This window comes from Melopsittacus undulatus, chromosome 4 (genome assembly GCF_012275295.1).
Source record: "Melopsittacus undulatus isolate bMelUnd1 chromosome 4, bMelUnd1.mat.Z, whole genome shotgun sequence".
Taxonomy (NCBI): Eukaryota; Metazoa; Chordata; class Aves; order Psittaciformes; family Psittaculidae; genus Melopsittacus; species Melopsittacus undulatus.
The window spans coordinates 57,143,045-57,167,589 of NC_047530.1; the positions used below are offsets into that span (position 1 = coordinate 57,143,045).

At 39.0% G+C, this 24,545-nt stretch overlaps 1 protein-coding gene across 1 annotated transcript in view; it reads right to left on the reverse strand.

The window, feature by feature from the left end:
* The window catches only part of SERGEF (secretion regulating guanine nucleotide exchange factor), a 154,527-nt gene that overhangs the window by 65,175 nt on the left and 64,807 nt on the right, over positions 1-24,545 (reverse strand). The window contains 1 exon segment of the mRNA XM_013130036.2: positions 6,678-6,714. Coding sequence (XP_012985490.2) covers positions 6,678-6,714 — 37 coding nt within the window.

Consider the following 24,545-nt stretch of genomic DNA (forward strand, 5'->3'; position numbering starts at 1 on the left):
GTAAAATGCTTGCTTGGTAGCATTTGCTGGTTGTTTGTTAGCTTCCTACGACAATTATCTCCTCTAACTGCCACTCATAGTTCCAGCTAGATGGTTTTAACTGTCAGCAGAGGTTAATACCGCATGCTTGCCTCTTACCCATCTTTTGTAGGGTTCTTGACACAGCAGAATTATGCCTGTAGATGTGATATGGTGTCTCGCAGGAAACACAATGACAGTTGGTGCACAAGAGCTCAACTACAAACTATAAGCTGAGACCACAGTGATATGCAAAGTTCAATTAAAAATTTTACATGAACTGTGAGCTTTTCTACAGAAAGAATAACAGCTTTTATGTTCAGAGCCCAAGCAGCTCTGTCTGGTACCAACAGGAAACCACACTGTACACAAAATGACAAGCACTACATTATTACCTGTTTATATGCTAAATGATATAAATTAAGATAGACACCCCCCCCCCCACCCCCACGATTAATTATATCTTAAAATTGCCTCTCTGAGGGGAAGGAAAATGATTGCAACTACTATTACTTGTAATGCAGCACTAAAAAAAAATGTGATAATAATCGGGTCCCATTATGGTAGGCAGTGCTAAAATACACTAAGAGGCAGATTTTATTCCCAAGATTTCACAGTCTAAATTGACACACCACACAGAGAAAACAGGAAGATGAACAAAACATTCTGCAGAGTCAAATCACCCAAAACAGTGATAAAGCCTGGAAGAGGAGGTAGCTGCAAAATATAGACTTCATTTCAGTCATAGAAGATGCGGTACAGCAAGACCTTATCCCAAACTCTGGAATTTCTTTCTAGGGGAGTCAATGTGATCCAATTTTTATTGTGGATCTAATTAGCTTTCCACAGGAAAATATCCACCCTTTCCTATAACTATGGTTTAGTGTGAGGTGTCCCTGCCCATGGCAGGGCGGTTGGAACTAGATGATCTTGAGGTCCTTTCCAATCCTAACTATTCTATGATTCTATGATAACCAGTGACCACTGACTTTAGACAACTTGGTTGTTACAAAACTTTTTTTAGCCCCATTAGAAGCCTTTTCCAAATGTTGAAATTAACATTTCCTCATTTCCCATCACCTTACACCCACAAATTCATAAAATAGTTGGCAGCTTGGCTTTCCATTAGCCCTTGGAATAGAATCTCAGAGATCAGAGTTTCCAATTCTGTGAGGGTAATTTGCTGAAAACAACAAAAAAATCAGACATTTCAAATTCACTTTCAGCTTCTATTTTACCAGAGGAACAATTAGTTTGCCTGAAGGATGAAATATTCTACAGAAAAAACACAAAGCAAAAAGACAAGTGAACAGCACTGTTAGGGCTCATTGTGTCTAAACATGACAGGAAAGCTTGACATGGGCTCTGTACCTAGCTCTGTAGAAAGCCCTAAGACGGGTGCTCACTTAACGATAGGAGCACGGCTGCCTTTTTTTTTCTTTACAACAAATACAACTGAAGTGATTTATGTTTTAAAGAGCTGTTTTAACAGTCAAAGCCACACTAAGAGCTACATGACATACAAAATGGTTGTGCCAGGGAACAAATTTAGAATGCTGACACATAACCCCCATGAAAATGACAGCAGCGATGGTTACTCGAAGTCCTGCCAGGTGCCCTTTAATAAGCAGAAAATGTGATCAGTGCTGCAATGCAAAGAGCCAGCATGCTGCAACATGACTCCATGCTGGTCTGCCAGGAAACCTTTACAATGGAGACCCTGGCTGCACTGGGAGTTTTCATGCATAATAAATAAAGCAGCAGAGCAGTAGACTGAGGCCCCTTGCTGAACACCAGTGCCCCCCACTGTGCATGCTGAAGATTCCTCCAAATACTACAGCAATATCAAAAGGCAGAGAGAAAATGTATGATTTTCCTCTTTATGACAGACTGCTGAGTCCCCCAGCACTGAATGTCAGACACATGACTACATCCGCCTTTTCGTGGGGCTGCTGTGAACATCTAAATAATACTGTCAGCATAACACAGAGCTCCGTCCATCAGCCTGCACAGTCTCCTCTTGCCATTGGTGCTCACTCTGCCATAGGAATATGCCTTTCATAACCTGTTACAGTACTTCCTCAATGATGCTTTATACAATAAGCTAGTTGCAATCACGGGACTTCACTAAAAGAACATGACCTTGTTCATTAAAGAGGTAGTGGCTCCCATCTAAGAACCTCTATTAAAAAATGTGGGACCAAAGTGTTTGGGATGGCATTAACATCATCATTATTTTAGGATCTGTATCGTCAGCTTCCTAAGTTTGGGATCACTTTAATCACATTTATTTTCCAGCTCATAATTGCTATGTTGTTCCAGCATAAGAACATAAGAGCAAATTTTAACAGCTCATGGAAAAATACTTCTTTTACTGCCCCTCTAATGCTACTGCACACTTCAGAGCACTTGAAGTAGGACCTGCCATTGGAGTGGAGGAATATTTTATCCTTATGTCTTGTACAAAGACTATTCTACCATTAAATTTATTATTACTGTTTACTCTCCAACTGGATAAACTGCAGCTTCAGAGAGATGTGATTGCCCGTGTCATGATATTTACAGCAGTGCTTGCACATAAGCCACACAGAAGACAGAAGCCTGAAAAAGATCACACATTCTAAAATGCAACAAACATAAAAGGCAGTGGAAGACAAAATTAACTCTGTTCTGGATGGGCCTATTACTTAGCAGAAAGTTGAGAAGTTATCTTAAAAATGTTATATTAGAACATTGTTGTATTGAACACACTGAAATGGGGATCAACGTGATCAGACAGGGACTTGTCTCCTCACATGTCATTTCTGCTTCCGTGGAGAGACAGAGACAAGTATCAAGGGAGTAACTGCACAACAACAGTAATCATAAAGCCCAGATTCTTCTTGTGAATACTGCTGTACCATTGTCACCTGCACTAACTGCTTCTGCAGTGTGTGACTACACAGCAGGGATTTGTGGACTATCTTTAAATCCTCTATGGAAGACAATAATATAGACCTGATCACAAGTCAGAATTTACCATGCTGATTATGAAAGTGTAAGGAAATGCCATGTGCACTATTTGAAGTAGCTGTGCGTCTAAACACTTTTCCCACTTAAAACACCATACCTGAAACTGTTTACTTGAAAGGTCCATGTCTTTCTCTTCCAAATGCACAAAAATATTTAAAGTGTCCAAGTTACCCATTGCATTAGCAGAAAAATCACTAGCTAGATTTGGTATCAGCCACTGCAGTGCTGTAGGCATGTACAGACCAGGTAAGAAGTAACTTCTTATAAATGTACAGTCAAGGGGACTCAAATACCATTTTGAAGGCTGCTTTAAAGCTAGACTTAACTGAAGCTAATCAGCTTTTGGAACTGCTTTTAAAACAAGCACTTCTCCCTACACTTCCTCTAGTATCTTCCTCTTAGATTTTTATTGGTTCATAGAGATTGAGGAAATGACTTAAAAGCAAGATCAAAGAGGGACATTACGCTTTACCAAGGTTTTGCCAATGATTTTTTTTCTTCTTTTATTTTTTTTTACTACTTCAAGAGGGCTTGAATAAAATTTCTGTACTTCATTAAAATAAGACATTTGCATGTGGAGGCTGTTCAGGGCATTCCGTCCTGTGCCCTGTGGTTACAGTCAGGACAGGCATACATTTTATATCTACTCTATTTCTGCATGTTTAATGTTCCTTATTTAAGTTGCAGCACTGTATGAGCTACATATGGCATGCTAAGCATTCTCTTAAAAGATATTTATTCTCTTTTTTTTAAAAAGGAGGATCAAAGTCTTAGTGGTGAGCAGTAAATGCCATAAATGCCATTTTTAATCACATGCTTTTTAGGGTAAGAATCAAACCTCCTTACTTTTTCGGTGTTGCAAACACTACAGACTCCCAAACCTGGAAAAGCTCAACTTTGTCACAATGATTTAGTTCCCTTATGCATCTCAGTCATTCAAAGATCCTGTCTTAATATCATGAAGTTCAGTGGTACACAATGCAGCTATTACACTCAGGCTGAAAAGCCAGTCTGTGTTTTCCCCTGTAAGTTCATACAAGTTTTCGGTGTTGGAAGATATTTTTCAGATATGTTATACAACATTTACTAAATAACTATTCATTTTTTAGTCAAAAATATGCTGGCTCCCATGATGATAAATCCTTAATTGAGATGAAGAGTGTGAGGTTTATTCTTATTAGGCAGGGATTTCATTTTCAAGGGAGAAGTGACACAAACACAAGAAGTATTACAATACTTGCAAATTTTAGAATTAGAACCACAGGACAACCCCAAACCAAAACAAAAATGTGTTTTCACCAAGAGCTAGAAGTGAAGATGTTTACACTGTTTCATGTACTAATTGTTATGTTTAACTCATCAAGTTTAGAAACAGATACGTTCGGAGATATCCCTCAACTCCTTTTCCTTTATATCAAATTCACCACGTAACCAAATGAAAACTGAATTTCTTCCGATTAACCCACTAAAAAAAGGAGTCAGTGCCACCACAGTGAAGAAATAGCCAAACTTGGCATTGACTTCAGTAGAAGGCAAGAAAAGAGAATTCAAACAACTAAAAAATACAAATGGATGCAGACCATATAAAGTAACATGAAAAAAACTGCTTGCTAGCCCTAGAAATCAGTTTGTATCAGCAAGACGACTGGAACAAAACTTCAGCATTTGTGAAATGAGTCATAAATCTATCCAAACTCTCTCTTAAAAATGTTTCTATTTAAAAGATGATACAGCAAAAAAAGTACAAACCCATTTGTATATACAATCAGAAATAATGACATGAATATTACGCTGCTAAAAGCTTTTTTTTTCAGTTTACCTTTCATGTTGAACTTGAGTTATTTCAGTCTTAAACCCTATCATTCAAGCATTTACTAATCAAATATGAAACTGATGAGATAGTTGTCCTAAATAAACTCTGTGTGAATGATAAGTTATCAGAAAATTGTACAATCAAGTAGACATATTTAGGGAAGTCTGTGTGATATCTTTAAGGAATATAACAGTTGACAGCTTTGAACTAAGAATGACAAGTGATGAGAGAAATCCTGCCACGGAATACTCTAAAAAGTCAACCTCTTAAAAGCATATGTAAAAATTAATTTTTGGACTGAAATGTATTCTAGTTGCTTAGTTAAAAAAAAAATTGTAACATCATATCCTTGTTGTCCCCTAAAATAAAACTGACTGGCTTCCAGCATTGGTAGTTTTCCCATTGAAGTCAGTAAGTGTAGCCCACAGCTTAGGCATATGATGTTCTTTACATATGCTAAGCTCTTAGTTTATTGTGACTCTTCTGGAATTTCCTTCCCCTACCCATTTTTTTTCCAGAGATTTCTGCCTAGAAGGCAGAAAGGTTAAAAGGACATAAGGAGAGAGAAGGTTGCTCAAACTCAGTGCTTGGCTTTCATGTACACTGGAGGAATCTGCTAGCAGTACACTTTCACTTCATCAATTCAGCAAGAAACAAGATTGCTCTTCAGTTGACATTCAGAAGCATCAGCCTGACAATTAATACAGGCATGTGACACTGAGCAAGTAGGGAGAAGCTAAAGGAAAAATCTTTTCTTAAAGCCTGCTATAAACTAAGCAGAGCTTCACAAGTTCTCTGCAGGTTTTAACTATAGAAGGATAATTGGAAAATATACTACAGTACATATGAAAATTTACTACATAGACAGAACACTACTTCTCTGACTTCTCACTAAACTCATTGAGACAACAAGTTTAAATAAGTACCATAAAAATTAGGACACAGAATGCAGGTTGGGTGCCAAATAGCTGTTTTTTCCACACCTGTCATACCACACTTTAAGAAAATCAAAAAAAAATCTTTACTTAACATCTCAACACATCAGCCACAGCAGTCAAAAATGTTTGTGTGGATGGAGTGCTATACTGAAACTTAGAAGAGCATTTCATTTCCAGCTCTGATGAGTACAGAATTCCTTTCTTCATCTCTCTCACCCTGTCTATTAATGAGGATAATTATGCTGACTTCCCTTATAAAGCACCTGAAAAATCAACATTTTAAAATGTTCTTAAACATGCATTTATAATACCAATAATGTATCAAACTTCAGTTATCAGCTCATCACATGAAAGCAACAATCCGATTGCTCCTGGAGTTGGTACACAAAGTTAAATTTTTCCACTGACATTCCGTAATCATTACAACAGCTGCATTATACTACGACCCACTAGAGAGCCCCACTACCAGTGACTGACGTTTTAAAGATATTCCAAGCTTTGAACAACAGAAGACCCAGGATTTATTTCACTGAACATTTCCATGTTAACCAAAGATACTTTTGACTGGCTTGATGCTACTCTAAGTCTGCAGCTTGAATTGTTGCAATGGCTCCATTCTAAAACAGACTGCAGCATTTTGCAAATGTATTTTGCTGTTTGATGTACGGATCCTTCTCTTCTTACAGGGACTGGTCAATAAGGGCACATTTCATCATAACCACTTATGATACTGGTTTCTCTTCTTTCCTCCACAGTTATATGTTACTTTCCTCTTTTCTGCTGCACACAATGCCCTTAATCACTCGGTATGTTTGATGTGCATATTTTTCTTTCATCTTGCGCTACTTAAACATGAAAAAAGGTGAGAGGAGTTGATATAAAATTAATCTACTTACCAACTACTGCCAGATTATGCTCTGAGCCACATGCGATCTGAAAAAGGAAATATGGATGAATTAAAGAGAACCTGCTTAACAGAAGGAAGACAACCACAATTACGTCAGGAAATGAAAAATTAACCTGAAACAAACAACTACAATTTGTAGGGTGCAGAATCCAGGTTGAAGTGCTCTCACTTTTAAATGAAATTTCATTTGTAGTCTCACTAAGGGGCTTCATGAGGGAGGGAGGGAGGGAGGTATGTCTGTTTTGTTAATAAAAAGGCATTTTCTTTTCAAAATGCAGTCACCACTGACATTTCAATCCTTAGGAGCAAGACACAGTTCTGCAAAAAACATCACACCCTTGACAACATCCACTGGATCCAACAAGACTATTTATAGGCACTGAGCAAATGCAGATTAAGCCTTTGCAATATCGGAGCCATGCAGAGACAGCTGGGAATTGAAAGGGTGATGAAGATCTCGACTTCTCTTATCTATACTGTTTTTCCAGATGATCCCCGAAGAACTGCACAAAGCATACAGACTCAGCATGATAAACCTGAAACAGTATGATCCTTATGGTAATTCATCTAGAACAGAGCAAAATACCATAGAACTCAGCTCTTCTATTAGCAGCAGGCTGGTTTCATTTTCATAAGCTGCAGGGAAAAAAAAAAAGAAACCAATGCAAACATTTTCTCCTGAGCTCATTAGTGATGGAAATGAGTTATAAATTTCTTTTCAAAGCAAACTTATAGTCAATGTATTTTTCTTCCTTGCAGCTGCTGTGAGCATGTCAGATATCGAAGTTACTTTAGCATATATCACACAGCAGCATTCACTAAGCTTTCCTAAGCTCTTCACAAACGATGGTAACATGCAGTAGGTAACAAGAACCTACTGCAAGGACTTGTCTCTACAACTGGATTCTTTTGCAATGTCACTGCTGGCGTAACTGTCTGACATAACACAGACACCTAACACAGAGTTATTCTGCTGAGTGCCCTCAAGTTTTAAATTGAAACAAGCAATCCCCTCAGATCCTGTATCTGGTTCACTGTCTTGCACCTGCTTACCCATTACATATACTACTGAGCTGGAGAAAATTAATAAGCACATTCTTCTACTTCTTAGAAGTACATTTGCAATTATAAAATATAAAGCATAAGCATAGGCTCAATTATATTAGAAAAGTCCATACCATCAAAATTTTATGTAGTTTTGTGAGTGTACAACTTTATAGTTTTTATGGCCAGAGAAACAGCTACAATCACCTCAATGTCTGTGTAACATAAAACCATAGAACCTAATAACAGTCCTTGTACTCAGCTCACTGTGGTTGAGCATTTACTGGAAAACAAAATACCCAAGACTGACACACAGACTAGCTTGAACAATTCTGTTACAAATAAACGCTGCAATCATTGCTACTCATGATGTACCCATACCACAGCTGTGATGTGAAAGCACTTGGTCAGTACCATCCAAATGCAACAACGGCAAAGAAGACAAAGCAGACTCTTTAGGATAGAGCTGCTCAGCCAAGACATAAAAGCACTTGGGAAAACAGGGCAAGAAAAATAATTCAAGTCACAGCGCACTCCAGCATGGCCTCATCTTGAGAAAAATCAAGACGAAGCAGCAGGAAAAGCAATGCCTTTGCAAGAGCACTACCAGGACTGCATCAAGTCTTCTATTCCACAATACCGCAAACAGGCAAAGCTTTAAACCCTGACTGTAAAGATGCATAAAGAATCACCATATGCCGTATCATTATCCTTGCCACAAGCCAGAGCCCTACACAGGAGCACAGCCAAACAGCACAGCACAACAGAATAGGTTCCTAACACCTATTCACTGGCTAATGCTCCCACCTATGCTTCTCAAGCTTAAGGATTGATGCCATGGAAACAAGAGCTACACATGGAAATACAAGCAAAGGCTTTCTAGAGAAAAAAAAAAAAAAAGGCTAATTCTGCACCTTCACCAAATGCTGAAAATTGGAGATACTGAAGCTACTGCTAATAAAATAGTAAATTTTATCCAAGGTGTGAATAATCCTCTCTTGGCCACTTCCCTAGGAAATATGCTAACACAGGCATAGACTCAAAAGCATCAGTACAAAAGAAATGAAGAAAGGCTCAGGCTGGTGGCTCATATCTACTTGCCAGGATCCCCTTCAGAAACACTACATTTAAAAAAAGACTTCAAAAAAAAAATTAACACCCCCAAACCAGGTGTTGTTCAATATGTGAAACATCCCCTGACAAAGAAGCATTTTATTCCTGTATCTCATGGCAGCAGCTACAGAGCCAGCAAACAAGATAAAAGAATGCTGGTGACCTCCAACAGCTTTGTACTCCATTCATGTAGCTGTTACTCTGCCCACCATTCAGAGCCAGCTTACCAGCTTGTGAGGGAGTCAGCCAAACCAGGCTGGGTACAACCAGACCAGGAACTGCTGTGTTATACAGACATCACAGTTCTGGGGAGTTGCCTCCATGACAGCCACATTGGTCAGCGGCACTCACTGCAGCTCTGGAGCCTAATGGGGTAAAACCTCCTACAAAACACAAATGACCAGTGCTGCTGCACCCCTTTCATTCAGGTAAAATCCACTTCAGTGGAAGTGACAGCTCTGCTAACAATTACTGAAATCAAGCAAAATCACAAGCTGTTGAAGGCAGTGTCCTGGATTCACCTTTGATGGCCCGGGTCAAGGAGAGCACACACCATGTACCAGCAACAGCACTGCGCTCCATAGAAGGAATTGCTAGATTGAGAGCACAAGGTTCACCAGCTCTGCATTATCGCAGTGTCACCAACCACCTGAACACAGGCTGACTTTGCTCTTAGGGGACGTCAGCTTTCTGAAACAACAGTCCTATTCACCATCCAGGCTGCCTGCTACACAATCGACTCACAGGATTCCTGGCCTGTGCACCTATGATGCTGGAGCTCAGAAGGGAGCAGACCCCAGAGGTAAAGCAAGGTTGCCAATGCTTAATGAGCAGTGCTGCCAGGCAGGTATTTCATAACATCTTTTTTACAATAAGCTTTAAAAAGTAACACCCCTTTTCTTCACAGCCCCCCATGACAACCAGCCAAAAATACATAAATTTAACAAATTTATGCATTTGTACCAATTGACCAGTACATATGTACGAACTGACCAGCCATAGAAGAGCGTTGCTGAACAGATGTCTTATGCTTACATTAGATGTACTATGCTCTGCAGTCAGTGCAGGTCACTGGGAGAAGCCTGGTATTTACTGCAGCAACCATAATTTTCTGGCTACTTCTCTTCTGTCCCCACCCCCAACGTGCTGCAGAGAAATTAAATTCCAGCAGACATCTGCATGCTCCCAGTAGATAAAAGTACATTCAAGGGTACTTATGAACACACAATAATGCTTTCTAATTGGGCAATATTTTTACATTCTGGTTTAATAACAGGGGAAAAAAAATCACTAATTTTAAAAAGACAAATCAGAATGACTGCTAGTGAGTGAAGCACTATGTGAGCCTGAAAACCGTGACTCCCTACACAGGAAAAATTCATATTAGAGCTTCTTCTCTATCTGAAGGAAAATTTGAGCAGTGCTGTGCAAGGATATTGTGATCTCTACATAAACTGATCTCAAAGCACTTTTTCTGTGAGGCAGGAAAAGAATGCTTAGGGACCATTTTACTCAGAACTTATTTACCTTATTATCTGTGCCCTTTCAACCATACATAAATTGTTTGTTTCTTCCTTTAAACTACATGTTTGCAAGCTGTTTTCTATCTAGCAATGGCTGCAGTTCAGATCCATCCATCCAGCTTTAACACATGTGGTAAGAAGCAGCCAAGGGACCAACATTTTATTAATCAGAAACAGTTCAAACATAAGCTGCATGGATGGTGAGGAAAGACATTAGCACAGCAACCACTAACTCTGGGCAAAACACCAACTTCTTTCTGCAATCTGCGGGTATGCTTATGGCCCAGCCTTAACAAACATTAACTGAATGTAAAAGCAGTGGGTTACACAAAGTATTTCACTTTAGATTAAAATAATTTTATATAGTAAAAATATTAGATGAAGTACATAAATAATATTTAATATTTATTACATATACATTCCTATGTCCTATATATACGTTCCATGCATGCATGTATACATATAAGAAAATGTGTGTGTATATACAAATATGCATATTAGGAGGAGGAGATTATCTGCTCAAGATGTTATCATGGAAGAAGGTTCAGAGGAGAGGTGAGGTTAAAATGCAGAGGGCCTCCCTCTTATACCTGGTATAGAGATCTTCCTGAAAAATAGCTGTCCCTCCTTTCCCTCCCCCACAGTCCTATGAGCTAAGAAAGCACTGGCCTCTAATTTGCAGACAATAAACAAACATACACAGGATAAAGCTCATACAGATATTTAAACATACAACCTCACATTGATTTCAAAAAAGAGCTAGGAGACAAAATACCTTTTGTCAACTATTCCCTAAGGGACTTCTGAAAACTATAACAAAACAGTCTGACAAAGGGTATAAAATCCAAGTTTCAGGCTAACACCTTAACCACAAAGCTATTCTCTCTTTTCCTTCCATACACCCAGTGCTCAAACCAAGGATGTGCTGTGCAACCCATCAGAAAAAAGATCAAGCCAGGACTGCAGGCAAAGTCAGCCTAGTGCTGCAGCAAAGAGACAGTTACAGGGGGTTGCAAGGAAGAGGCTCAGGGAGCTGGACTCACAACAGGGACTGCAGAATGAAAATTCACAAGCATCTGAAAACCAGGGTGCTTAGCTAGAACAACAAAAGGACCTCAGTGCCGTTTAGCTTTGGTTCACTGCCCTGGGAGCGCATGTTAATATCCTACAGTGCAATTATTTCCAAAAACATTCAAGGACACAGAGGCTTCCATCACTTCCCAGAGCATGACATATAAAATAGATGAATGAAGAGATGATGTTTCAGTTTCATCCAGATTCTAGTCACTAACATTTCTAACTTTTTAAGTGCACAAAAGCACAGCTCTGCAAAGGGTACGTGGGAGACAGCAAAAGAAGGAAACCATTAAGACGGTGTGTACGTAAGTACTTTTATCCAGGAGTATAACTATGCCATCTCATGTCTTTTGGCAAATTTCACTGTAAGGAAAATTGCCAAGGCCAGAACATGGCCAATTTCATTTCCTTCTGGGATCAGAAGTCCTAATGGAAGGAGACAAGGTGACCAAGGGACTGCAGATCAAAGCTTATGTAAGATGGGAATCTTCTCTCCCAGAACTGTTTTTCTATGCCCTTGATTAATGTATCACAACAATAATTTGTACAGTTTGACACCCTCTGCCCAACTACATTTGTATGCAGAATTCTACTGATGTGAAAAAATAAGATCAAATCAAAGGAAACTAATTAGCAAAGCTGTCCTGCTTCCAATGATCCTTCACTAAGAACTCTGTGTTCCTCCCGATTTGACATCTGATTGGTAAGAAAGCAGCTTGCTGACCTAGTCACACACCTTGGCAATTGAGTGCAGTTTAATGCCACACATTAGCAGCAAACCAGTACAACCTCACCAAGAACAGCACTTTAAATCTGTTCCTAGCTGTTGGCTGTAACAGTTGAAAAGTGAGAGGCCCAATGGCCTACAGCTCACAAGACACCTTCCATTATTCATCGATCTAGTGATTTATTGTAGTGTGATTTTTTTAGTTTGCACATAGTTTTACTTTCCACTACAGGAGGTAAATTTACAGCAGAAATTAAACCGATGCCTGTTTACTAAGGTCTGGAAGAAAACATTTCTCCTCAAGACACACCAGACCAAGAGCTAACGTACAGCTTAGGTGGACTTTTGCAAGCATGGAGGAAGAGAGAAAGCATTAAGATATTGGCAGGATGCAGTAAGCTTTCAAAAAAAAAAAAGATTTTATAGCTCTCTGTAGCTTCCAGGGTTATGATCTCTGCCCTCACTGCCTGAAACTAATCCCAAGCCTTGCCTCCAAAGGCAAGTGTGGTCATACTGAAAAACTTAGATGTGTACTGTTTGCCTCAAATTGAGGATGGATGGATTGAGATGTCAAGACAGAGAAATATCCATGTCCACCAACAAGAAAAAAACTTCATCATCAGATGACTCTACAATACAAAGTTGCTGAGATGCCAGTAAGAACACCCAGTGGGATTAGGTTTTAGCAGAAGGACAAGAACATAGCCAGGACAAGTGAGATAAAAATCTTTACAAGTCAGCAAGGTCAGCTGGCTCTTCTCCATTACCTGAAGATTTTCCAGTTAGTTCTTGCATCCTTCTTCAGGCAGTTCCCTTCCTTCCTTGCTTCTCAGAAAACACTAGCATCTTTCATTCCAGGAAAATCAAGCTCTGCCGCTTTCATACCCCTCTACTTAGCAGTCTGTCAAGATTTTTCATTTTTTTGCCATCAAAATTACAAAACTGAGCTACATCTTTGTTTATCCTTTCATCACTTTTAAAAATAATCAAGCCATGTCTTCATTATCTTATAAAAATTAAGACTAAAGCATCCGCTCCAACTGATAAAGAAATTGTAAATCACATCAGCCCTGTCAATGTATACATGCTTTCAAGACTATGCCTGCGCAGTGCAAATCCCACAAGGCCAAAATCCTCACTAACTTTACAGACATCCCTATCCACATCCAAATATGAACTAGAGGAATGGGGTTTTCAGCAGGTGCACAGTTTCACCCAAGGGAACTTCTTCACCATTTTTCTCCAAATTGTTTTGATTTAGATTGGTTCATCCACAATTCCTCAGCAATCAGCTCTTTACAGTTTCTTCCCTAAGTTGAATGAGCGGCACTAAGACAAATACCTTACAATCTATCTGGGCTTGTTTGGGGGACTACATCTAGTTTGCTCTTTGTTTAAGGGTTCACTGCTCCCAGGGCAGTGAACCACAGACACCCCTTTTGACAGGAGAAAATAAAGAAATGAAGACACAGAAACACAGAGTTTCAAAACCATCAGGTTATTCTGATGTTTTCAGGTCAAGAATTGTAGCTTGTAGCATGCCAAAAACTCGTTATTTGTCTGTTCTTCTTATGCTATTTTACAGCAAAAAGAAAAATGTTCATTATAGCATATAAGTGTCATCATTACCTATCTGAATATGCTAATTTCTAGTACTGTGATCTTAATGAAATGAATGGTTTTATTAAACAATCATTGCAGACAAACATTCTGCCAAAGCCCATAGCATTATCCAGCACTTCACAGGCTTAGAATAAAAGTCATGACAGCAAGTATTATCTTGCAACACAACATCAAATTCTACTTAAATAACTATTTCCAAGCTCCTTTTGTGAATGTATAGGTGCAATTTTAACATTTTCAACGGAATCTGAGCTTCATATCTCTTTCTTTGTGGCAAAACAGTCCATCATTTTTAATCCGTTTGGAATCTTTTCTGGAATATTCAGTGAAGCTGGAGAGAATCACAAAGTAAATGAAATGTAGATATCAAGGGAACTGAGCTCTCCCCTAAATGTGATGTTATTGCAAGCAATCTCACCACAATTTTTCTACTTCAAAAAAAATAACCCAGAGAACTCAGCATACACCGCCTGCAAGATTACACAATAGCACAAAGCCTTGCATTTTATACAACTGAAAGGAAAAACAGCACTTCTCATAAAGTTCATACCCTCAAACAATTGACTGTCTGGGTGTTCTATCTGAACACAATGAACAGGCAGACACTGTCCCTAAAAAGACCCTCTTAAAGGAAATGAGTGCTGGTGGTGTGGCTGGGGACATGCTGCCTCAAGACAGAAGCCATCGATTGATTAGCCCCGTCCAGCTATGCTGCCCAGAGGGAACAGGCCCCACCAATGAGAGGTCCAGCTTTGCTGACTCTCTCTAACCCTTCTTTTTCTAGCTTGTGGTTGGTTAGGGTTTTGATGCTTTGTGTTGGGTTTTTTTCATTGCTTGGGTTTTGTTTTGGTTTGTTTGTTGTTGTTTTGGTTTTTTCTTGGAACCTCTTTGCAGCATTTTCTTCTGTTACATACTTCTGACCTACACCATCCTTCATTAAAAATTGCATCCAAAACACCTGGCAGTATTATCGAAATAATCTTATCAATAATGTCACCCTTATTTTACAGTGCAGAGGCTTTTTTGCTTTTCCCAGCAATAAGCACAAATATATGACAGAATTTTGAATGCCTCAGTTCTTCAACACCCATCACCAGCGTGTGAGAAGACAAATCTCCAGAGAAATTACTAGATATTCAAGGAAGCTCGCATGCAGAATTGGACTGACCTTTCATTTCACTGCTAGCCCTGCCGACTTCAGCAAGCACAGCTGCCTGCATGAGCTGATAGTACATAAATACACTGTCACTGAAGAGAATAAAAAAACCCCATACTTTGTCTCCAAAACATTCTAAGTCCTCTGAAAGACATAAGGAGGTGCCTGGCATTACAGAACCACTACTATGCAATATCATTTGAAGTGTCCCTAATTATACCCAATGCCTTTGGGAAATATTATTCAGGATAACTATCAGCTGTTCCAGAATGCAAATCATTACCTGATTTCGAGCACAATCCTGTCTCTGCCTCTCCCACACATATACATGCCAAAATAACAATGTTGTCAACTTAATTCATAATAGTAATTAAAAAACCACAGCATATTAAGACTTCCTCCCAAAATATGACAAAATAAAGAGAGGGCAGGGAACAAATAAAAAACAGATAGAACCCCACACCATGTTTTTCATACACCAACTACACCTACTGGAAGTCACAACTTTTTTGGTTCATTTATTTTCCAGCAGAGCTGTAGGCATGCAGCTTCCATATGGGTTAGCCATGTATAAAAACATCAAGCCATGAATTTTGCTGACTGCCTGCTCCTTTGCCTCTCCAAATAAATGGTGTTTCTGCCTTTAGGGTGTCATGCAGCTCTGCTCTTCAGTGTTGGATTCTCTGTTTCTGCAGCACATGTAACAGTACAGCTCCCTGCAGCAAACTTGTTGGAAATAAATAAAAAGGAAACTTGCTAAGACTCCAATGCAAAAATGGACAGAAAAGCTCTTCTGGACAAATAAAGATACTATTTGTAAGGACTTCAAATAGAGACTCAGCCTTATGCTAGTCATAAAGGGAGAATGAGGAAAAATAAAATGTGTGAACTGACTCTCCACAGCTGATAAAAAGGCATTTTTATTAAAAAGCTGAATTATAGAATCACAGAATTGTTAAGGTTGGAAAAGACCCTTAAGATTACCAAGTCCAACCGTTAACATTGTTAAATATTTTGGTCAGTGACGTCCCAACACAAAAATGGCAAGAAGACAAAAGAGACTCTTTAGGATAGAGGCACTTAGCCAAGAACTTAAAGCATTCAGGAAAACATGGCGAGAAAAATAATTCAAGTCATAGCACACTCCAGCATGCCCTCATATTCAGAAAATTCAAGACAAAGCAGCAGGGGTCCTATTTTCAACCTAGTGGAATTGCTCCATCCCTTGCAATCCCTTGCTCCATCTGTGTTAAAGACATCACACACACTAGTGAAAACTGCCTACAAAGGAAATAGGACGGACAGATGGACAGGGAAGGTCATATAATGTGAATTCATTCAGAGTTCTTGAAATTAAGAGGTTGTGAATGAATCAAAACTCCAGAAGCAGATAATAAAACTTGATAAATGGGCAGGATGGAGACAGATAAAATTTACTGTGGTCAGGTACAGCATAATACATCTTTCTAGATACTAAAAAGAATCATTTATTGTTCACATATTCCAAATTATTTGGAACCTCTCAGAGGTACTATCTGGCATCATTATAGAAAAGTCACCAGAAGTATCTGTTCAATCATTCCAAAAAGCAAGAAATTAGACTTGTTTAGAGAAGGAGATTGTATTGGTCATCTTTTCACACAGACCTATTACATTTTACGGTTTTATTCTGATACTGTCAGGAAAAAGGGACAAGTATTCACAAAAAGAAAGACCAAGTGAAATAAAGACCTAACAAAAGTGATAGAACATGTAAAAACAAGCCCAAATCCTGCTGAAGACCAAATTATCTACTTCTCAAAACAGAAGAAATATAGCAGAACACCATTATTTCATAAGCAAGCCTTATACAAAATCCTAATTAGGAGTAGCTTACATGACTACTCTTAGCAGTAGCAAAATTACTCCTCTTCATTCCAGGAGGACAATTTTAGTTCAACTCATTACAACCCTATCTAGCAGCCTCATTCTGCCATGCCCATTCTATTCTCATGCTATTAGGACCAAAGAGATTTTGCTAAGGCAGCTCCACAGCATTATGTCAGACTGAACCCACACTGTTCCCAAAAAAATGTATTTTTTTATGGACTGGAATTTCTTTATGGAAAAATTGAATAATTACATCTTTTGTTTGGTTGGAGTTTGTTGTTTGCTTGGGGTTTTTTTGGGGTGGGAAGGGTGAATGTGTTTCTAAAAGCAAATCTGACCTCTTTCTTTATATGATAACCTGCTTTGCCAAAGTAAGGACACAAGATCTGATTTGCTTTACACATGGAGTATTATGGGTCTTACCAGAATGTTAACTTAAAATCTACCATGACATCAGATGAAGAGAAGACAATTACAGGTCTGTTTACTAATGTGAAGAAGGTGTCTCATTTAGAAGAGACACTGTTTTTAAACCAGATATTTTGATTAAGATATTTTCAGCTATTAAAAAAAATTAAAAGCCTCCACCATAAACCAAGAAACTTGATTACTCTCATTGTATATATGAGCTCCCCGTTCTATATCTTCATCTCTCTCACTCATCTTGTGAGCCCATCGTATCTATTCCTCCTTTAATTACTTATAAATATAAATCAAGATAGGCCTCATCCGTCTGAGGCTAGAGAACATTACTACCATATTTCAGCCTAAAGTTGTTCTTTTTTTTTTCTCCAATGTTTTAATCTTCTCAACAGGTTTCAAGATGTTTCTTTCTGCTGTTCTTGAATTGTGCAAATCAATCCCAGACTGAACACAATATTAAAGCAGCAGAGGTTAATGTCCAGCACACCTTCCTGACAATCACTCACCTTGATGGTCAGACACTTGAAAATAGAATTAACCCTTTGGGGCCACACCATAACTCCACAAACCAAACTCAGACTATGTCCACCCCAGCCCCCACATCTTTCAGAGATGCTCCGTCCTGACAAGAGGCAAATGCCTCCTCCTGTTACTATGACCTGTGTTCTTGTTCCCAGTATGTATAGCCTCACTGTTGTGCTGGTTTTGGCTGGCTTAGAGCTCATTTTCTTCACAGAGGCAAATAGGGGGGTCTGCTTTGGATTTGTGCCGAAAACAGTGTTGATAATTCAGAGATGTTTTCATTATTGCTGAGCAGTGCTCACAATGTCAAGGCCTTTTCTGCTTATACGACCCCACCAACAAGAAGTCTAGGGGTGCACAGTGCACAGGAAGCTGGAAGGGTACACAAGCAGGACAGCTGACACCAACTGACCAAATGGATACTCCATAATGTATGATCAGTGTATAAAGCTGGATGAGGAAGGAAAAGGGAGGACACTTGGAGTGATGGAGTTTGCATTCCCAAGTAATCATCACTCATGATGAAGCCCTGATTTCCTGGAGATGGCTGGACACCTGCCTGCCAGTAGGGAGCGGTGAATGAATTCCTTGTTTGCCTGTTAAACTGTCTTTATTTCAACTCAAGAGTTTTCTCACTTTCACCCTTCCAGTTCTCTTCCCCATCCCACTGATGGGGAGTGAGCCAGCAGCTGCGTGGTGCTTAGCTGTCAGATGGGGTTAAACCACAACACTTGCCTGGTGTCTGCCCTCCCAAAGTAGCCAAACATCTCGCAATACTGGTGACTCCCCTGGAAACACACGTTTGATAAAGATTCCAATTTACAGTGATATTTCTGGGACCTCTCATGACCAGTTTGTTATTCTTAGTGGTTGTTATTGTCATTTTGTATCTTTATAATTTCCTGATCAGAATGTCATACACTGCCCAGCCAACTGCCTGACAGAAATCCAAGTATATTACATCACCACTTGAAAATCTGTGTTACATCTGATTTGATACTGATACATTTATCAAACTTTCATCCCGTAAGAAACAGGTATTGCATTAGTTTGACAAGATATATTTTCCATAGACACATACTCACTGCAAGCAACTATATTATCATCTTGTAAACCTTTACTGATCAACATTCATGTCAGCCACAACATTATTTTAGCCAAGGAAAATTCCATGCTGACAGGCCTCTAATTATTAGAATCATTTTGTTCAACCTTTTAAAATATCTCAGGACATTGTTTTTTAACCAGACTCCTGAAACTCCCCTTACATTTGGGGGAAAAAGAATAAAATTATCTGGATCAGGACCCTAGAGAGTGCTTTGGCCATCTCTTAAAACTCTGAAATGGAAATGTTTCAGCCTCAGTTTTTAAAGTTCTGCCTCTAGAGGCTGGGTAACTGCTGGTATGCAGAAGGAAGCCTCATCATTGTACGATGCTTCTGCTTCTTCCCCAGATGCATAGTCACCTATGTCTGTCTTTGAAAGCAAACTCACCCACATTATTACAGCCCTTTTCCTATCCCTGTTAGATGGAGCTGGTCATTCTGTGATGTGGGGGCTCACAGCAGGCTGCAGTCAGTACCTTATGCTATGTGTTGTTTCAGGGCAGTAGAGAGGATTTCCCATCTGCTGAACACCCCTTAGGACCTCTTATTTCCCACTTGTTAATGACTGAGCAGCAGATAGTGTATTTAATGAAAGATGCCCCTTTCACTCCAAGATAGTGTATTTAATGAAAGATGCCCCTTTCACTCCAAGAGTCTTCTTAAGTCTTCCTAAATAAATTGTAACCATAGATGTTGACTGAAATCACACAACTTTATAAGGTTTCATATGAAATATTATGTTACATCATGGCTTAAAGGAGAGTATTTCAGTCTGACACAGATGACATGGGAGTTGGCTAACAACCTAAACAAGGTGGGGAGGGCAAAGATACTGTCAGTGACTTCCTGCATTAATTCATTTAACTTCCTGCTACTGAGTAAGATTACAACATTCCCACATGCACAGAATTCAGGCTCCTATCTTCCTACTGTTAAATCGCATTTTTCCTTTCATTCTCACAGGGTGGCTCTGTAGCTGCACAGGAATCGAGACAGACAAGGCAATTTTTCAAATAACATTTGATGAGCAGTGCTACATACTCATTATAAAAAAGAATCAATACTTTAAAATAACTCCTGAAGACAGGAACACATTCTTTAATTAATACGTGTAGGGAGTCACTGTAAATTACACTGATCAGAAAGCTTTTTACCAGACTTGTTTTCCTTTCCTTTCAATTTAATACTGCTTAAGTAATATGCAGGTTTAAAATTCCATCTTCATCTGATACAGTCTACGTCAGTAGACAGAATATAAATTAAAGAAACCTTGAAGGAGTTTTAAAATCTTCTATTAAAGTAGCAGCATTTTTGCAACATATAAGTACTACAGGTTATATTAAAGTCAGCAGCCCACCTGACTTCACCAGTAATTAGAAAACACACCCACCCATTACATGCATTTGTAATTCAAAGCGGCATCCCTCTTTAGATGGAAGCCAAGAGGCAGAATTTCTCCCTATTTCAGAACCTTTCAGAAATCTGGTGAACTCATTTAACCTGAAGTGACATATGTAGCCCAGCTAAGAACAGTAACTGTAAGGAAACCCTCTTCTGAATATTCTTGAATGTGATTAAACTGAAGCATTGCTGCATAACAGCTAAATCCGACCTCATCTGTGTTGAGTTCTCAGGCGATCAACATACAAAATGCTTTACTCTCACTGCTCAATCATCCTTGCTTGAGGTGAAGTGTACATACTCATGCCTGTAAATGACACACGTACATTGGCAAATACCATGAGTGCTGGAGTTTGCCAGTAGCCAAAGTTTTTGCTATTATGACTTGAGTGCTCCCAGGTCAACATACCACTCCTGGACAGAGAGTGCTAGCTTGAGATCATACTCTCTTCATTGCCCACTGATGCACACAGACTTCAACATTTACCCCTTAGCCCAGCCCCTTTTGTATCCCCTCTAAATATAATCATCTTCCTCTTAATGGAGGTGACATCTCTACAGTATGGCTGCCCTGCTATTACAATTTCACTTAACAATGGGAATTGAAAAATGTCATTTCCAATTACTCCAAATGCATTTAACCACTGCAGTCAGGGGGCAGAAGAAAAAAAAAGAAAGTTTATTTTTACACTATTCCAGTATCTTGAAATTTCTTCTATGGCAGATTTCACCTGGAAAATATCTGAAGTGTTTCAAAGAACACAGTATCACTTCATTCCCAACTAATGGTCAAAAAAAAACCATCCTGGAATGGCAGTTTTAAGCAACTTGCCTTTCCAGCCCAGTGCCAAAAGACTGTGGTACTTACTGAATGAGGGAAAGCTTGGTTAGTCATAATACCTTTAGAACTACACAGCCTGAAAAATATTTGGAATAAATAGCTTACTCTTATTTTGAATGTTCTCTTAGCCAAGAAAAGACTTTTCACCTGTGAGTTTAATTCCTATTATATTTTAATACATTAATTTCTTTTCAAATCACTGCATTTTTTGTCATCTTTGCATACAGTATGGGAGCAATCCATTCCCAAGATCAAAAGATTCTCTAACTAAACTGCTGAGCATCACTCGACATACATGCCAGAAGATTCTGGTCATTCATTGATGAATTCTTTACATGACTTCTACAAGGTGAAGCAAACCATGTGCAAATGCCATACAGACTAATTCTTTACCACACACATTTATGTATTTTCTTCTTTTTCTAGACTAATTTTCCTTTTCCCACTCATTATCTCCTTTCACCTCTGCAGTCTCTTTCTGTCTTTCCTTTCTATGTGCAAATACAGGCATTCTGACATACAGACATCTTCCATTTCTTGGCAAGTACTGTAGCCAACAAGTAAAAGAACTAAGGTATGTTACTGGAGGGTGGAGGGGGAGATCTAATAGAAATAGTGTTGTATATTTTTGAGACCACCTGTAGGTGAAAATAAGGCAGTAAAATATTCTGCAGATTCTCCTGGTTGACTTCACTCTGTTCTAAAACTGAAAGGGAAAAAAGACTGAAAGTAATGAAGAAATGCAAAGTGTCTCTTTTTCTGCTTTGACCATTATCAGACTTTTTAAAACTCCACATATATCATTTTCCCATCCCCCCACTCCCCAATTCCTTGTTAAAGACCAAAAAGTCTTGTATTCAGGAGAAACCAGACTACTACTGCTAATTCACCCATACAGAGGAACATATTTAGCATATCCTTAAATATATCATTATTAGGAACATACATGTATAAGCACATAATTAGAAGCTAAGTTTCTATTTTGGGCCTTCCTGAGTACAGAAGTCACTGCTAATTTTAAACCAAACAGAAATAAGAACAAGTTCAGAACTATGTTCCACCTTTAAAATGAATAAATTCAGATATGACTGTGATCTACAGAATGCACAAATTCTGCTTCTAAAAATACTTCTTAAAATCATTTTTAAAGGAATTATTTTCCATGTGCTTTTCTACACAGACTTCCTTTTGACTAAAAGGGAGCTAAGAAACATCAAAGGCTAAATGTTCATGGGACTGCCTGAAGAAAAAGGTTTTTTCGGGTCAGCATGAAGGGTAATAACATTCACCTCAGCCTCAGCAATTAAGGAAATTGTTTCCATCTCTACAGGCATTAGCCTCTTGAAAACTGAAAGAACAATGTATTCTACAGAAACATGAATGAAATGTTGACCAGACTGAAAAAAAGAAAAAAAAAAAAGACTAAAAATATACTTGGATAACAAAAGACTCTTTTGGAGGGGAAAAAAATGAGTAGCTAGGCAATGCATTAAATGTTTTTCCTTGGCTTCCATTCAGATGCTGTCCAAGCACAGCTTCATTGTTTGGCTTGTCGCTTGCATCTCCTCACGTCACCTTCATTGTCTCCCTGAGATAACCTACAGATAAAAATATACAGAGCCCTGTTCTAGGATTGAACAATATTAACCCAGTAGCCAGCAGCAAAAACTGGTGCTTCTTGATTCATTAAGAATTTGTAAAGCCTCTCTGAACTACAGAGCGTACAGAGAGTGAAAGCTTCCATTAAACTGAGGCATATGACTCCTTCAGGTTCACTTACAAAGCAGGATGTGGTTGTTAGCCTACTGCATCTGCATGTTCCCACAGGAAGACAGCATCACAGAGGAAAGGGAATGCTGAATCTGAAATTCATTTCATCAGCCTAATACATTTGAGATTAATTACAGAAAATTATTTCCCACTTCACTTCCACATCAATTTTTGTTTCTCGGGCCTCTTTAATTCATAACATCAGTCCCCCTCAGTCATCTGACAGTAAAATAGACCCAGCAAAGAAGAGGAGTGCACACACCTCAAACTGCTTCACAGAACATATATGAGGAAAGAAAAAAATAACCTTATCCAGGTGAAATTGCAGAAGGGGATTTGGGTTGATGGAACCCACCCAGGACCCTCTCGAAGCAGCAGAAGCAGCACCAACAAGCAGATGGGGATGTTTAATAATAGTAATAATGACATTTAAGAGAATGCTGATAAATAGTCTTTTCAGCCCACCTTTCTGGCACCACTTGTGTGCTCTTTTTCTGAGCACTCCTCCAATGTGCAGTACACATCTTTGCCGTCTTCTTCCACTGATCATCACTGCCACCTCACTGTCACAGAAAAAACGCTCCTCTCCCTCTGCAGAGCAAGAAACAGGACATACACTGCCCTACTGTTACATTGCTGCCTGCCTCTGCAAATCATCCTGTATTATCATTATAAAGCAGAGGGACTAAGCTTCAGCAAGATGTCAAGTGCCCCTTCCATTTTCAGCATGGTTTTGTTTTATTAAGCAATATGCTTAAACTAGTAGCAAACTAAAAGCAAATAGGAAAGATGCATTTGATAAGGGAGGCCCTATCTGCCTTTGCTGCCTTCAAACCTACCAAAAATTAGGGAGAGGGAGGCACTTTTGGAGGCAGTGCTTTTCCACACTGCAGTATCTAGGAGCCAGACTCTGCAAAAGACACACAGCACACACACAACAGGCACAGTTCCCTAGCAACAGCATCACGGGGAAATGTTTCAGCAAAGCTTCTCGCTTTCTGCCAAGGTTACTTTCAGATTACCACTTAGCACAGAGATCTGTATGGATCAGACAACATCTTGCATCTGTCTCGAACATGCCTGAATGAAATGATGTGATGGCCACGCCACAGGGAAGAAGAAGGTGCTCCACAAGTCTGCCAGGAAACTGGGCTCTTAAACCACCCAACGCACCATCTGATAGCAACAGCTTGCAAGCTAATGTACCATCACCTCATAAGAGAATAAAACTGATCTGTTGTAATCAAATGTTCTTTAATGTTGCATTTGTTTTCCTAAAAATTGCTCGCTTTACATAAAGGTCTTCAGCATGTTTCTATTCAATTTCTAATACTGATCACCACCTCAAAAATATCACAAGTAGGAAATAAAACCAGGAAATAGTTAAACTGCTTATTCTTACACATAGTTTCATCTTTTCAGTAATGCCATTATAAGGCAGTGAGAATATGTGGTGCAGCACGTGTCTTGGAAAACAATTTGGTCACCAAAAACATCACTTGAATAATTTCCAAGCTTAAACTACAACAGTGACTTACTTAATTTACTTTGTTTCATTTGGTCCCTCTCATTTTTCAGATTAACAGATTCAGTCCTCTCCCTCTTCCCCCAGAATGAAGACATTTTCCTCAACAAACACTTAAGCTCTGTTCAACTGTCACTT